This window comes from Ailuropoda melanoleuca, chromosome 7 (genome assembly GCF_002007445.2).
Source record: "Ailuropoda melanoleuca isolate Jingjing chromosome 7, ASM200744v2, whole genome shotgun sequence".
NCBI lineage: Eukaryota > Metazoa > Chordata > Mammalia > Carnivora > Ursidae > Ailuropoda > Ailuropoda melanoleuca.
Window position 1 is genome coordinate 89,885,179 of NC_048224.1, and position 15,460 is coordinate 89,900,638.

The following is a 15,460-nucleotide window of genomic DNA, read 5'->3' on the forward strand; positions in this document are numbered from 1 at the left end:
CAGCATCATTAACACAAAGGAAGGAAGTTTGAGTTGAGGATTTTATAAGCAGCAAAACTGACTTATGAGTGTAAGAGTACAAACTTATCAATATGCAAGAATTCAGGAAACACTTTTCTCTGGTCCCTTTCTGAGGAATCTACTAGAAAACAGGACTTTAGACAGCTAAAATATGAAGTATGGACATAAGGAGTCGGGGTGAGCATCAAATATGTGGCTGCCTGTAGAACTAGGTCTGTCCTGGTGCCTGAGTAGCGCAGTCAGTTAAGTGTCTGCCTTCGGCTCAGGTCATGATCCCAGAGTCCTGGGATATAGTCCCACATTAGGCTTCTTGCTCAGCAGGGATCCTACTTCTCCCTCTGCCTCACCCCCCCACCCCCGCTTGTGTGCGCTCTCTCTCTCTCTCTAATGAATAAGCAAAATCTAAAAAAAAATAGACTAGGTCTATTTGAGGAGTAAGAGGGAAGAATACAGTATGTAACAACTATAAGATCTGACAGTATAGAGTTCAGCCATTTGAAAAATGTGGGAAGAACAGGAAGAGCATATGCAAAAAAGTTTTAATGTTTTTAGTAATCATGTTGTGGCAGAACTCATATTGTTATTCTGAGACTGTTGTTGTGTACTGTGGAATAAAGTAGGTGAGTACTTACAAGATATTCTAATTGTAGTATCTTTGTCGTTGAGAACCAAGATTCTTGGTACAGAAGACAAGAGTGGTAAGAGAAAAAGCCGTCATCTTGAATTTACGCTGGAAGTACCAACTGTCAAAAACTGCACATGGTCTGAGATTTTACCCTGCTTGCAAGCTAACAAGTTAGTGTGTCACAGTTTCATGGGTCAGAGATGGAGGACAGTTTATTACTCATAGAAACAGTGACTAGAATATCAGCATTTTTGTGCTGGTTCCACGAGTCCCAGGTCCTACAAGGCAACGTGAAGGCCAGATGATACCCGCCTATGTAGTAGGTTTCATTATATGAGAGGAACTCTGAGCTTAGGGATCTCTGATTTTTTTTTTTAAGATTTTTTTATTTTAAAGAAAGCGCATGAGTGGGAGGAAGGGCAAAAAAATTGAAGTATTATTTCTCTCTGAAAGGAACCAAGACTTCTTGGAGAGATCACTGATTCCAGGTCTGGGACAAGAAATGTTCAGGATAATCCTGGAATATTTTGTTATACCATAACAAGAGGCATGTCAAAAAGAACTCAGAAATTAACCTGAAGAGGCTCCTGCTGACCAAAGATAGATAAGTTGAGCCTCAATCCTAGTACTTGCATTGGTTTAAATGTGCTAGGTGTATTTCAAATCCTTGAATTCATAATGATATTTTAAAAAATAATTGGTCATCATCAGATGATTAAATAACCCTAATTCATTATATTGCAAAACACATATATTGGTAAAATGGGTAAGGGAACAGAATCAAGCATTTATCCTGCCTTTCCTATATAACTCTAGCCCAGGGTAATCAACTAGTAGACAAGGAGAAATGTCTCTTTATAAATTATTTTAGTTAATAACACGTGACAAAGAAATTACAGAATTAGACTATCACTATTTTATAACCCATAGTATATTAAACATCAAAGGCTGCCAAGACCATAAAAAGAAAGAAAACAGTCATTATGTGCCTCCTGTAGTCTTGCCAAGGAGCTCAAGCTGGTGTCTGATCCGGTCTCTGGATCCATCTGCCAAATCATAGCTGGTACAGAGGGTAATAGAAGAACAGGTTGAATTAATTGCGCCAAGAGTATGCAGTCAGCAGATTCATACTGTTGGAAATTTTACAGGCCAACATCCAGGTTCCTCAAGAGATAATCTGTACACAACAAAAGAAGTGGGTGATGAACGTATAGATGAAAAGATTTAAAAGACATCAGACTTTAAGGGGCACCTGGTTGACTCAGTTGGAAGCACGTGCGACTCTTGGTAATGGGGTCATGAGTTCGAGCCCCACATTGGATGTAGAGATTACTAAAAATAAATAAATAAATAAACTTTAAAAAAAGGGGACGTCAAACTTTTTTAAATGGACAAGACCAAACTGTAGCACATTTAGGTAATAAAACTATAACAAAGGAATAAAAGTCAGGATCACAGTTACTTGTGAGAAAGAGAGGGGATTGTAACTAGAAAGGAGCACATGGGAGAGCTTTTGGGTGACTGGCAGAGTTCTTTTTCTTGATCTTGTGGTCATTAAACCATTTGATTCATGTGGTTTTTTTTTTTTAAAGATTTTATTTATTTATTTGACGGAGATAGAGACAGCCAGCGAGAGAGGGAACACAAGCAGGGGGAGTGGGAGAGGAAGAAGCAGGCTCACAGCGGAAGAGCCTGATGTGGGGCTCGATCCCACAACGCCGGGATCACGCCCTGAGCCGAAGGCAGACGCTTAACCGCTGTGCCACCCAGGTGCCCCCATGTGGTTTTTTTTTATGTCTGGATTTTATTTTATAATAAAAAGGTCTAAAATAAAACATGTCCAGTAAGAAGAGACTAGCCTATGCTTTAAGATTTTTTTTGTGCTTATCTTCACACTCTACAGATAAGCAAGAGCTAAATTTCAATAGGTTCTTGAAAACTTGGAAGGACCTATAGAGTTATCCAGCATTATTAAATTGTTACATTGTTGAGCACTCTTTTATATAGGCACCGTATCAGCCCAAGATTGCACAGGGCAGTTCAATGCAGAAAACATCCCAGTATTTTTTCTAGTAAAATCTTTATTAAAAAAAATTTGTTGATTACAGAAAATTTGGAAACAAAAAAAGTATAAAAAGTAAAACAAAAAATACATTGTTCTTCTGTTCCCCGGAAATAAGCATAAATAATGTTTTGGTATATTTCCTTTTATGTATGCATACATTGACATTGGGAAAATACAGTTTTGTACCTACTTTATGTTCTCATCTTTGGCTCTATCTTACATTCAGGCCTGAGATTAAAGGTATTTAAAATTCAGATCCCTTTCAAAGTAGAATTCATTAACATTTTTGGATTTCATGTTTCTAGGTGGGCTCCATCACGCAGCTGCCCGAATTTCTGGTGACAGTGTCTATAAGCATCTCAAGTATGAAGGTGGGATTCACCGAGTTCAGCGAATCCCCGAGGTGGGCCTGTCGTCAAGGATGCAGCGCATTCACACAGGAACCATGTCCGTTATCGTCCTCCCTCAACCAGATGAGGTAACCTCACCTGGAGACATTGAAAACTTACTCTGACTTAATGGCTGTTGTGCCGAGAAAGCTTAGCTTCTAGCAAACTGTGATTTTGAGGGTTACACATGGAACTTTGCAGTCTGTACTGGGAAATCCTTAATTCTTTCCCAGGTAAAGCTGCCCTTCTGATGCCTGACCAAGGTATTTTGTTTCACTTGTTTAAACAGAAGCCAATTCTCTTTGTAAAATAGAATTCACAAAGCTTTTAAAATGTTGTTGCTCAAGTTTTATCCTAAGAAAAATATGATTTCCACAGATAATTTGTTGAGGTCGGTGATAGAATATCTATATTGGGTCTATGTCTTATTGAATACAGCCATATTGCCTATATTTTTTTCCTAACTTTTTAAAATTTTATTTTAAACATACAGAAAATAGAATATCACACTAAAAATTTATATAACCTTCACCTGGAGTCAACACCTGTTTACATTTTGCCACATTTGCTGGATTCCCGTGTGTGTGTATATATACATTTAAAAATAACTACAAAGAATATAGCAGAGGGGTGCCTGGGTGGCTCAGTTGTTAAGCATCTGCCTTCTGCTCAGGGCGTGATCCCAGCGTTCTGGGATCGAGCCCCACATCAGGCTCCTCTGCTGGGAGCCTGCTTCTTCCTCTTCCACTCCCCCTTCTTGTGTTCCCTCTCTTGCTGGCTGGCTGTCTCTCTCTGTGTCAAATAAATAAATAAAATCTTTAAAAAAAAAANTCCTGTGTTCCCTCTCTTGCTGGCTGGCTGTCTCTCTCTGTGTCAAATAAATAAATAAAATCTTTAAAAAAAAAATAAAGAATATAGCAGACATTGTGAGGACTTTATCCCTCAAATCTTCAACTTAACATCTCCTAAGAATAGGAAATTCTTCTACCTAAACAATACCATTATCTGTCCATTGACTGATGAATGGATAAAGCAGTTGTGGTGTATATACACAATGGAATATTACTCAGCTGTCAAAAAGAATGAAATTTTGCCATTTGCAGCTATGTGGATGGAGCTAGAGAGTGTTAGGCTAAGCAAAATAAGTCAGTCAGGGAAAGACAAATACCATATGATTTCACTCATATGCAGAGTTTAAGAAACAAAACATGAACATAGGTAGAAAGAGAGAGAGGGGCAAACCATAAAATAGACTATTAACTATAGAGAACAAACGGACGGTTGCTGGAGGGGAGGTAGGTGGGGGGTGGGCTAAGTGGGTGATGAGCATTAAGGAGGGCACTGGGTGTTGTATGTAAGTGATGAGTCACAAAATTCTACTGAAACTAATATTACACTATATCTTAACTGAACTTAAATAATAAAAAATAAAGAAATAAGTAAAATGGGTATAATACCTCCAACCCCATAATTTTTCTTTTTTTTGTTGTGGGGAGGAAGGGCAAAGGGAGAGGGAAAGAGAGAGAGTCTTAAGCAGGCTCTACACTTAGCATAGAACCCAACGTGAGGCTTGATCTCACGATGCTGAGATCATGACGTGAGCCGAAATCAAGAGTTGGACACTTAACCAACTGAGCCATCCAAATGCCCCAACCCCATAATTTTTCTACAGGGATTAAATGAGACACTAAGGGTTATGCACTTATCCCCGGGAACGAATAGATTGGAGACCTTTGTATAATATCAATAATAAGATTGAAAAATCATTTGAAAAAAAATGCCATTATCTATGAAAATCAACCATAAGCCTATAATATTATTGTCTAGGAAAAACTCCTGTGCGTCTGTATACTCACAGAATACTTCTCCCCTGTAAATGTGTCACGTTTTTTGTCCCACCAAGCAATTTCTTCAATTCTCTGTGGACACCAAGTAGGTGTCCTACAATTTAACTCAATTCTAACACCATCTATTGGGGAATGGCATCAGACCCCACAGGCTAAGAGCTCGGCCCCACAAGACATCCTCCCCTCCCACTTCAGAGGCCAATCACAAGACCAGGTTGTCACCTGTGCTTCCAACCGAGGCCTATGAAGTGAGAGGTTTCCACAACCCCCTCCTTGGGCTCAGTAATTTACTAAAGTGGCTTATAGAAATGAGTTAGTACAAAAAGTAGTTTATTACAAAAGATACAATTCAGAAATAGCCAGATGGAAGAGATACGTAGGGCAAAGTATGTAAGAAGAGGTGCAGAGCTTCCATACCCTCTTTGGGGGTGCCACCCTCCCAGCACCTCCACATGTTCACCAGCCTGAAAGCTCTTTCAACCCTGCACTTTCAGGATTTTCATGGAGGCCTCTATACATAGGCATGATTGAAGGAATCATTGGGCATTACGGATTAATTTGACCTCCAGCCCTTTTAACTTCCCTGGAAGTTGTGGGGGGGGGTTGATTCCCATGACAGCCCCCATCCTGTAGTTACTAGAGGCTTTCCAAAAATCACCTTTTATTAATACAGTCTCAAAAAGGGGCTTGTTATGAATAACAAAATACCTTTATAACTCTTATCACAGGAAATTCCAAGGGTTTTAGGAGTTCTGTGCAGTTATTTTGAAGCTTTTTTTTTTTTAATCGGGATCCCATCAACTTTCACACATTGCCATTAATTGTTATATATCTTTAAGTCTGGGACAGTCTCCCAACTTTTTCTTTTTAAGATTTTATTTATTTATTTATTTATTTATTTATTTATTTATTTATGAGAGAGCACACAAGTGTCTGTGGGGAGGAGCAGGGGGGGAGGGACAAGCAGACTCCCCACTGAACATGGAGCCTGATGAGGGGCTCAGTCCCATGACCCTGAGATCATGACCTGAGCCAAAATCAAGAGTTGGACACTCAACCTACAGAGCCACCCAGGCACCCCACGGCCTTTTTTTTTTTTTTAGTGACATTAATTTTTGAAGAGTCTGGAGCCATTGTCTTGTAGAGTGTCCCACATTCTGGATTCCTTTGTTTCCTCTTGGTACTCTTTAACTTTTCCCTTTATCTCATTGCATTCAGGTCACACGTTTTGAGCAGGAATGCTTTAAAGGTGTAGTTCTATTCATGTTGCATCTAACCAGAAAGCACATTATATCAGATCGTCTCACTTTCAGCGAAGATTAAACATGGTGACCACAAGATTATCTCCATTGTAAAAGCATATTTTTCTCTTTGCAGTTACTGAGTAATCTCTAGGATACATATAGCCTATTTCCAACAACTTTTCTTCCACGATCTTAACATCCATTAGTGATCTTTTTTGCCCGAATCAGTTATTCCGTTTGGTGTGGAAGATGGTGATTTTGTAACTCTGTCATTTCTTCTATATTTATTAACTAACTGGCATTCTCTTCTGTCAAGAACTTTCCTGCCTACTACCTTCTCTCCTCCTTCCTTCTTGCTTGCTTTCTCTTTCATTTCACCTCATCATAAACTCAATATTGTTTCATCTATTGAACCCATTATAGACTTACACATTTGTTTTTTAAGTTCTGTGGGTTATAATCACTGTTGGTTTTGATGTTCAAATTTGTCCCTGATTTGGCCAGTATTAGCCTTTTTAGGGCAGTCGCTTTTGAAATGACCCCATCAATTTTTGAGCGTATCCTTGCTTTCTGGTATAATTCGATATCCTAAGCCCACCTTCTGCCTTTCTGCCTCAGACGTGGAGTCAGATCTCATTTCTTTCAGTGAGAAATGTATCCAGAAATCAAGATCTAGGTACTAGGTGTGCTCATTATTACTAAAATGTGCTTACATTTAGATTCTTCTGTGGACAGAGCTAGGAGATACATATGATTTTAACACTGGTTCAAATTATTATTACCTACTCAAATTTAACATTACAGGGAGTTTTCCCCCCCTCACCATCTTGTATTTTATATTTATATCTCTTTCCACTTAGAGTAAAAATTTTATTTCTTAATCATTAATATATTTACTTTTTTTCCTTATTATATAGCATATATAAAAACTGTTTTAAAATTACTTAGTAAACTATTGAGTAATGTTTAATATTTCTGTCCCAAGAATATAGTCCACCAAGAAAGCATAGTCAGGACACGATGTTCAAAGACCATCTGAAATATAGTGTTTTTCTGTGTGGTTATGATATCATTATGGTAAATATTTTGATTCATAGGTTTCTTTTCCTGTTGAATATTAGGATTTGATTTTTCCTTCCTCTTTTATTTAATTTCATTTTTGGTGTACGGAATCATTTACATCATTCGGAAATCAAAACTATTGAGTTGTCTTGCTTCTCTCCTTAATCCTTCCACTGTTCTCACCCATCCCCTTATTCTCTTCATGTGCTTGAAAATTAAACCCATGTAGTGGAGTTTGATTTTCATGAAAGAGCAAAGTCTTATTATTCTCTTAATTGACATTTAAAATTCTTTGTATATTATTAAGTCACTGTTTCTTTGTTCAGAATTTCCCAATCGTCATTAGGTAGTTTCTATAATATTTGGGAGAATATGACATAGAATATACATGTATTTGCTATAGAACTGTTTAATATACTGTAACCACAAAAAATGGGAAATTGTTCTTCATCTCTTTAGTGTTTATTGAAATTTTAAGGTAGCCGACACTGGCGTATTTTATCAAAAGCTGAATAATCTTTTTTTTTTTCACAGTATAGTACATATTTTAGAGAAAACAAATAACCATGCTGTACATTAGATTCTAAAACTGACCGTTATTACTATGCTTTACAAAGAGAAGAGTCATACTTGCTGTCTGTCATTCATACAAATGAATGATAAATGTGAAATAAGATGTTAGTTCTTCCCTGAAAAAGTGTATTTTGTAACTATTTGTGTGTGTGTGTGTGTGTGTGTGTGTATAACAAATTACCACAAATGTAGGGGCTTAAAACAATAAAAATTTATTGCCTCGCAGTTCTAGAGGCCAGGAATCCAAACTCAAGGTATCGCCGGGGGTGTGCTCCCTCCAAAGCTTCTGGGGGAGAATGCTCCCTTGCCTCTTCCAGTTTCTGGTGTCTCCAGGTGTCCGTTGGTTTGAAGCTGTTTAACTCTGAAAGCACATGTTCCTCTCCTCCTCTTTCTCCTCAGCTGTCTGAAGGCACTCTCCTTGGATTTAGGGCCTATCTGAATAATCCAGGATGATCTCATCTGAACTCAATTACAGCTGTAAAAGCTCTTTTTCCAAATAAGGTTCTAGTGGTTAGAACATGAATGTATCTTTTGGATGCCTCCATTCAGTCCACTAATCAGTGTGTGCGCACACATAGTCAGTTCTCATTGTTCATGGTGGTTATGTTCTGTAAAGTCTCAGCAAACAATGATTTAGCAAATACTGAACCATCATTTCCCCTAGGGGAAGTGTGTGTGTGTGTGTGTGTGCACGTGTACGTATACATGTTTATATACCTATACATATTTCTGTATCTATGTATCTTACGTAGATTATAATCTTAAAAGTAACCCATCCAAATCAATCAATAAACAAAATTTAAAAACCAAAAAAAGTAACCCATCCTGGTAGACTCTATTTCCTTTATTTTACAAAGAGAAAATGAGATTCAGAAGTGTTGGGTGACCTGCCTGAGGCCACTTCACTACCAGATGCCAGAATTGGGGCTCACAAACCCGTCCGACTGACCCAAGAGCCAGAGGTTCTTGTACTGTCCTGCTCTGCCCCCTCCTGTCTTCATTCTCTGGTCAGACTGAAAAAAGAAAGCAAAGTGTCACCTTATTGGACATCAGCTGGGAATGAGCACGTATAGAACAACTTGGATTTTTGCTTCCCTGCACTTGTTTGCTAGTTATTTTGAGAATGCTGCAATAATTGATTTTAGGGAACAAATAAAGTAGGTGAATTTGCAAATACATAATCAGGGAATAATGAGGATCAACTTTATGTATACACACACTCACATGCACACATACATATATATATAGAGAGAGAGTATATTTTCTATCCTGTGGCTTTGTGGGATAATGGATGATGAAACTTGAAAGATTGCACAACTCAGTGATCTCCTAGCATCATAAGTCAGTGTCAAAAAATAGCATCCATTGAAATAGGGAGTTTACCGTTCTTTCATTGGTATGAGCTATTTCTTGGTCTGATGGCTATGACTTAGAACAAAAAAAGTTTTTTTGAAAAATCTTGAAATAAACGTAGTATTAAAGTGTTTGTTGAGTGTGGAATTGACTTCCATTGTCCCTTTTGTTCTAGGTAGATGTGAAGGTGGACCCCAAGGATTTGCGAATAGATACATTTCGAGCCAAAGGAGCAGGAGGGCAGCATGTTAATACAACTGATAGCGCGGTCAGACTTGTCCATATCCCCACAGGTAATCAAGTCTGTTTGCTTTTGTACTTTGGACCCGTTTTTAAGTCTTATAAAACTATTCAACATTGAGAAGAAAATGGTTTTGTGTTAGTGTCTCATTTCTTGCACAGACCCTTTAAAAGGTGACACTGGAGTCATTGGTCTCAGGTCCCCAGTGTGTTCAGATTCCACTTCTGTTTGCAAGAGGCACCTCTCTCAGGACGCAGATGCTGAGCAGACCTATTCAGAGAAGCGGCCCAGGTATATTGACAGCAGTGAGCAACCAGAGGTGTCTCAGCCTAAAAACAAACACGAAAGCAGTCCTGGACATGGCCCTGCAATGGCACTTTTGTCCTCTTATAGACTGACCCCTGGCTCCACTAGTCTGTGATGCGTTAATACTGGTGTTTTAATATTGGTAATTTTGGTATACTATGAGGTAGTTTTGCAGGCCTTTTAGTGATTTAAATACTTCGGTCATTTTTCAGATTTTTTTTTTAATTTTTTTTAAATTTAAAAAAATTTTTTTTTTAAAGATTTTATTTATTTATTCGACAGAGATAGAGACAGCCAGCGAGAGGGAACNATACTTCGGTCATTTTTCAGATTTTTTTTTAATTTTTTTTAAATTAAAAAAAATTTTTTTTTTAAAGATTTTATTTATTTATTCGACAGAGATAGAGACAGCCAGCGAGAGAGGGAACACAAGCAGGGGGAGTGGGAGAGGAAGAAGCAGGCTCATAGCAGAAGAGCCTGATGCGGGGCTCGATCCCACAACGCCGGGATCACACCCTGAGCCGAAGGCAGACACCCAACCGCTGTGCCACCCAGGCGCCCCCATTTTTCAGATTTTAAACTAAATTTTCAGCTTTTAAAATTTCTTTCCTTTTTAAAATTAATTTTTATGTTATTAAATTTTAAATGGTTTTAAAGGCCAGTGGGAAGGTCCTATAACAAAAATCAGCAGCTCCTTGCACTTCTTTTTCCTCCCCTTCCCTCCTTCCTTGACCCTAAAGCCCCATTACCTACAGGCAACCAGTTTAAACGCTTAGCTATTTTTTCTGGTAATTACCTTGTGTATGTAAATATTAGGCAGATCTTGCTCTTCTGATCGACTAGTTATAAGATTACACACATATTGACTTCTTAATGTAGTAGACGAAGACTAGGCTCTCATAATATCCTCTTTTCCTCTTCCTAATATGTTTATATTTTGGCAAAATTAATCTTCACTACTTTCATGGAAAGAGTAAGTATATAGTGTTCACTGCTGAGCCAGGCAGCATACAGGTAACCCACCGCTTTTCAAAAGTTCACATGAAGCTGCTTCACTTTTATGAAAGACCTACATTATACCTGTTCTCACCAAATCTAAATCTGAAATCTAAAAAGGATTTTCATTTTTACAAAAAAAGGTGAAAAGCAAAAATAGCGTTCAGCATTTATTTTGCAGCTAACTGTTGTAGAACCTTGACACACCCTGGGCAAGGAGAGCGGCCCCGTCCCAGCTCCTTCCCTGGAACCATATCAGCATCTTAGCTTCAAGCTGCCACAGCTTTGAACTCTGTCTGTGAGCATCTGGGCTCTATCTCAGTTTATTTTCCCAATTTATTTTGTGCATCTGTTAGCAAGATGCTTTAATAACAGAGTTTTTTTGGGGAGGGTTGGGAATGCTCAAAAATTTTTCCATATAACTTAATGGTAAGTGCTCTTCACAGCATTTCAGCCTATGAAAGATTTCATAGGACTGTTCTACTTTCTGATAGCAGGGGAGACTTATACTGTGATTTCATTTCCTAGAGTTAATAATTACTTCATTGTTTTTACATTTGCTTCTCTTAGACTCAGAGTCTTCCTTGATCTTCCAAAAGCTCTGTAAAATTAAATTAACCGGATTTTCTACAGGGCTAACGCGGGTGGCAACACCTCTGATAGAGCTCTCCCTTAATCTGCTCTCATCTGGAGCGGTTGCTCTCCAGGGCTGCAAAGCAGAGATTGTTCTGGACACCGACAGGGAATTCCCTTTGACCCTATTCTGTGTTAGATCCTCCTGTTGCTTGGATCCCATCTCATCTCTCTTAGTTTATACCTTCGTTTTAGTGAAGTCCTTTTTCAAGTGCTTTCCTGAGAAAAGATGCATGAGACATACATATTCTGAAAATAGCTTTATTCTAACCTCATACTTCACCAACCATGAATACTTGATTGGAAATCATTTCCACGTAGAACATTTAAGACTTTTGTCATTCATCATTTCTTCTTTCTTTAATTTTTTAAAAAATATTTTGTTTATTTATTCATGAGAGACAGAGAGAGGGAGGCAGAAGGAGAAGCAGGCTCCCCATGGAGCAGGGAGCCCAATGTGGGACTCGATCCCAGGACCCTGGTATCATGACCTGAGCCGAAGGCAAATGCTTAACCAATTGAGCCACCCAGGCACCCATATTTCTTCTTTAATTTAAGTAGGCTCCTCGCCCAGCATGGAGCCCAATGTAGTACTTGAACTCGTGACCCTGAGATCAAGACCTGAGCTGAGATCAAGAGTTGGACGCTTAACCAACTGAGCCACCCAGGTGCCCCTGTCATTCATTGTATTTGTTGCTTTCAATATGGAGACTCATGGCTTTAGTTCTGTTTTGTTTTGTTAGAGCACAAGCAGGGGGAGCAGCAGGCAGAGGGAGCAGCAGGCTCCTCGCTGAGCAAGGAGCCTGATGTGGGACTCGATTCCAGGACCCTGGAATCATGACCTGAGCTGAACGCAGATGCTTAACCAACTGAGCCACCCAGACATGTCAAGTTCTGAAATATTTTCTTCAATAATTTCTTATTTACTGTTTTCTTTGTTCTTCCTGGAATTTCTGTGAGTCAGATGTTAGACCTCTAGGATTTATTGTTTGTCTTCTTTTTTTTCTTTTCACATTGTCTGTCACTTTGTGTTTTAGGTTTTTCCCGCAGCACTTCTACTGAATTTTAAAAATTTGTTCTTTTTTAAAATTTTCACAAGCTCTTTTTTAATTCTCAGAATTGTCCCATTTTTATAGCATCCTTTTGTTATTGATTCATTTTTCTTTTTTTATTCAAATATATTAATTTTTGAAGTTTTTTTCTGCTTCCTGCAATGTCTGTGTTTTCTCTGAGTTTATTTTTTTCTGTTTCACTCGTACTTTCTGGTTAGGAAAGTCTAGGAACTCTTTGTTGTCTATGTCTATACATAATAAGAGTGAGGTTCTAAAAGCTCTGAGTGCTTGGGTGCCACTTACCCACTAGTAAGTTTCACTGTAGGGCAGTTAGATGATTAATTAGCTTTTTTATTAGGGACTACCAAATGTCAGTGTTTGTCCATGTTTTCACTTGGATAGTTTGTTTTCTCCTGAGCAGGACCCTGAGATGTATCCTGAGATACCTTTAAGAGTAAGGTCAGGGTCTCACCATTCAATAAATAAATTTACTTATTCCTCTTATTTTCAGTCCCAGTCTTATACTTACTCATCTTTGTACCAAGTCTCAGGTCAAACTTCCCTTATTTAATTCTCCAAAACCTATACCTTCTGCCTCCTACAGATCAAGGGAGGGGACTTAAACATCTACTTCAAGACTTTCTGTTTTTAGCCCCCAACTTGTAAAGTACCTAGTGTCTCAGTTGCTGAGCCTTTCTGGTACTCAGCAGGGCAAAGAGGCTTGTTTGTAGTCAGCTCTCCCACTACAGGGAATTACGTTTAACCTTCCTCCCCACTGCAAAGTCATCTACCATTCTTCCATATGCTTTCTGCCTTTATATATGGTGTTTGGGGCTGTGTGCATCACCTGTTTTTATTTTGTATTTCTGTTTCTCGTTCTTGTTTTAGTGTGATTTTTAAATGAGGAGGCCATCTTGAAGTCAGATGTTACCTTTAAATTTTAAAATTCATTTTCAGCCAATTATTTTTGCTTGTACTGTTTATAATAGCAAAAGTTAATGTAACCTAAATATCCAGCAACAGGGTAATTTTATAATCTCTCTCAAGTTTTCTTTGATTTTTATTCCATAAGAAACTGTAAAAACTGAGAATATGTACATAAGCAAAAGAACAGAAAACATCTATAACCATTCCCAATAACCACTCCTGGTATATATCTTTGGTGTATTGAATTCTTTTGAATTCTTTTCTTTGCATATAGAAATATATCCTTTCTCACTAAAAATGAGGTGATAATTTTTGTAACTTACCATAATTTACCTAAGAAATCCACAAATTTTTGGATACTTAGAATGTTTTACCTTAACCTTGTATTGCAGGATATTGTTCTATATTATAAACTGTCCAGAATAATAATAATGAGTTGAAGCTGAATTAGAAATTAAAATGAGAAAAAGTCAGGTAAAAGTGATAAAAATTCTGACAAAAATGAACCAAAATATTTTAAAACCTACACTCTTGTGCAGCCATAAATAATGACTTTACAAAAAGTGATCAATGTTTTTGTTGACAAACTTACCTTGGGCCAAATTAGTTTTTAGCCACTTAGATCTAGTGACTTAAAAGAGGCCTTTCAGTTCACCCTCAAACCTTCCCTTAGGCAATACATTACAAAGGGTACTGACTTTTATGAATCCATGTTGCTATGAGCAAGTGATTTCTTGAGTCAACTGTGTACTTGGAGGTTTACCATGATTTCAGCATCTATTGCAAAGAAAACTCAGCCTTTTTTCTATTCTGTCCACTCCACGTCTAAGGAACTATGTCCCTGCTAGACTTGAAAGTGAGAGCTGTAGGTCATTCTTCCATTCCCCTCTTGCAAATGGACTCTGAAGACACATTTTTTTCTAACCTAGTGCTTCAATAGAACTCCAGTTTTCAACCACTGGAAGAATGGTACCATGGGATGTGGTTAAATGTTTGTTCAGGGAAAAGTTACTTTTGGGGGGTAAATTTATCAAATCAAGATGAAGACATTAATATTTTGTGCTTTCAAGCAAGCTTTCTAGTTTCTTACCAGTTAGCAAAAGTGGGCCTCTGTAATTCTTACACTGTATTCCTTCATCATCATAGATTATGGATAATACCTAATTCTTTCAAATCAAATTTAATTTTTTACTTCACTTTGTACTTTTAAGATTACAGGATTTTTATTTAAGCTTTGATTATGTATAATTTCTTTCAGCTAATCTAAGAACTCATCAACTGAAAGACCCATCACTATTTTTTTTTAACTAGGAAGAACTATAAAAAACACTACCAATTAAGCTATCATAAGCCAATGAGTGTAAGATGCATCTCAAGTTCAGAGATGTTCATCTTTTTTGATGAGCTGTTCAGAATAAATATGGTATATTTGTTCTCATTTATAATTGAAAATCTTTTAAATAATAAATGTAGTTATTTAGCAAATATATATTAAATACCCAATCAGTACTATTGCTACCTGGAATTTTGGAATCTCCTGTAGAGTACTGAAACAACAGAGAAAAGTTTGTTTGTTTGTTTGTTTTTCAAAGCCCATTTACAGTTTTTTAACAACCCCTGCATCTTATTTCAACAGCTCTTCTATTATTCAGCTTACCTCCCCCTACCCTAATCCTCTATTCCTAAGGAATACATATGATTAAATACTCCTCTATAGAAAGTATATTAAAATATATGATCAAGTGATTCCTTTGGAAATTACTGAGCTGGTGAGAGTTTCAAGCTAAAATTCCAACCTGAGCCACTGGATAGCGCCAATGTATAAGCAAAGCTTCCTGCCAGTCTGCTGAGAAGAAGAGGAATTTTAAGGAAAGCTTATGAATGTCTAGCCGCCTTGAAATGAGTATTTTCATATCTTTTTGGGTGGTGAAAAAAAAATAGCAGATCCAGGACAGCTCCAGGCAAATGCCTGAAGATGAAAGCAAGTTGGTGCCCCAGCCCAAACACAAGGCTTCAGTAAAGCAGTCAAGAATAAGCTAATAGGGGCGCCTGGGTGGCTCAGTCGTTAAGCGTCTGCCTTCGGCTCAGGGCATGATCCCAGAGTCCTGGGATTGAGCCCCGCATCG

The 15,460-nt window shown here is 37.9% G+C and overlaps 1 protein-coding gene across 14 annotated transcripts in view; it reads left to right on the plus strand.

Annotated features, from left to right (window-relative positions):
• The window catches only part of MTRF1 (mitochondrial translation release factor 1), a 69,876-nt gene that overhangs the window by 32,877 nt on the left and 21,539 nt on the right, over positions 1–15,460 (plus strand). For all 14 annotated transcript variants that reach the window (XM_034665252.1, XM_034665253.1, XM_034665251.1 and 11 more), the window contains 2 exons: positions 3,017–3,189; positions 9,355–9,472. In XM_034665252.1, the coding sequence (XP_034521143.1) occupies positions 3,017–3,189; positions 9,355–9,472 (291 nt within the window). The remainder of the gene's footprint in view (positions 1–3,016; positions 3,190–9,354; positions 9,473–15,460) is intronic.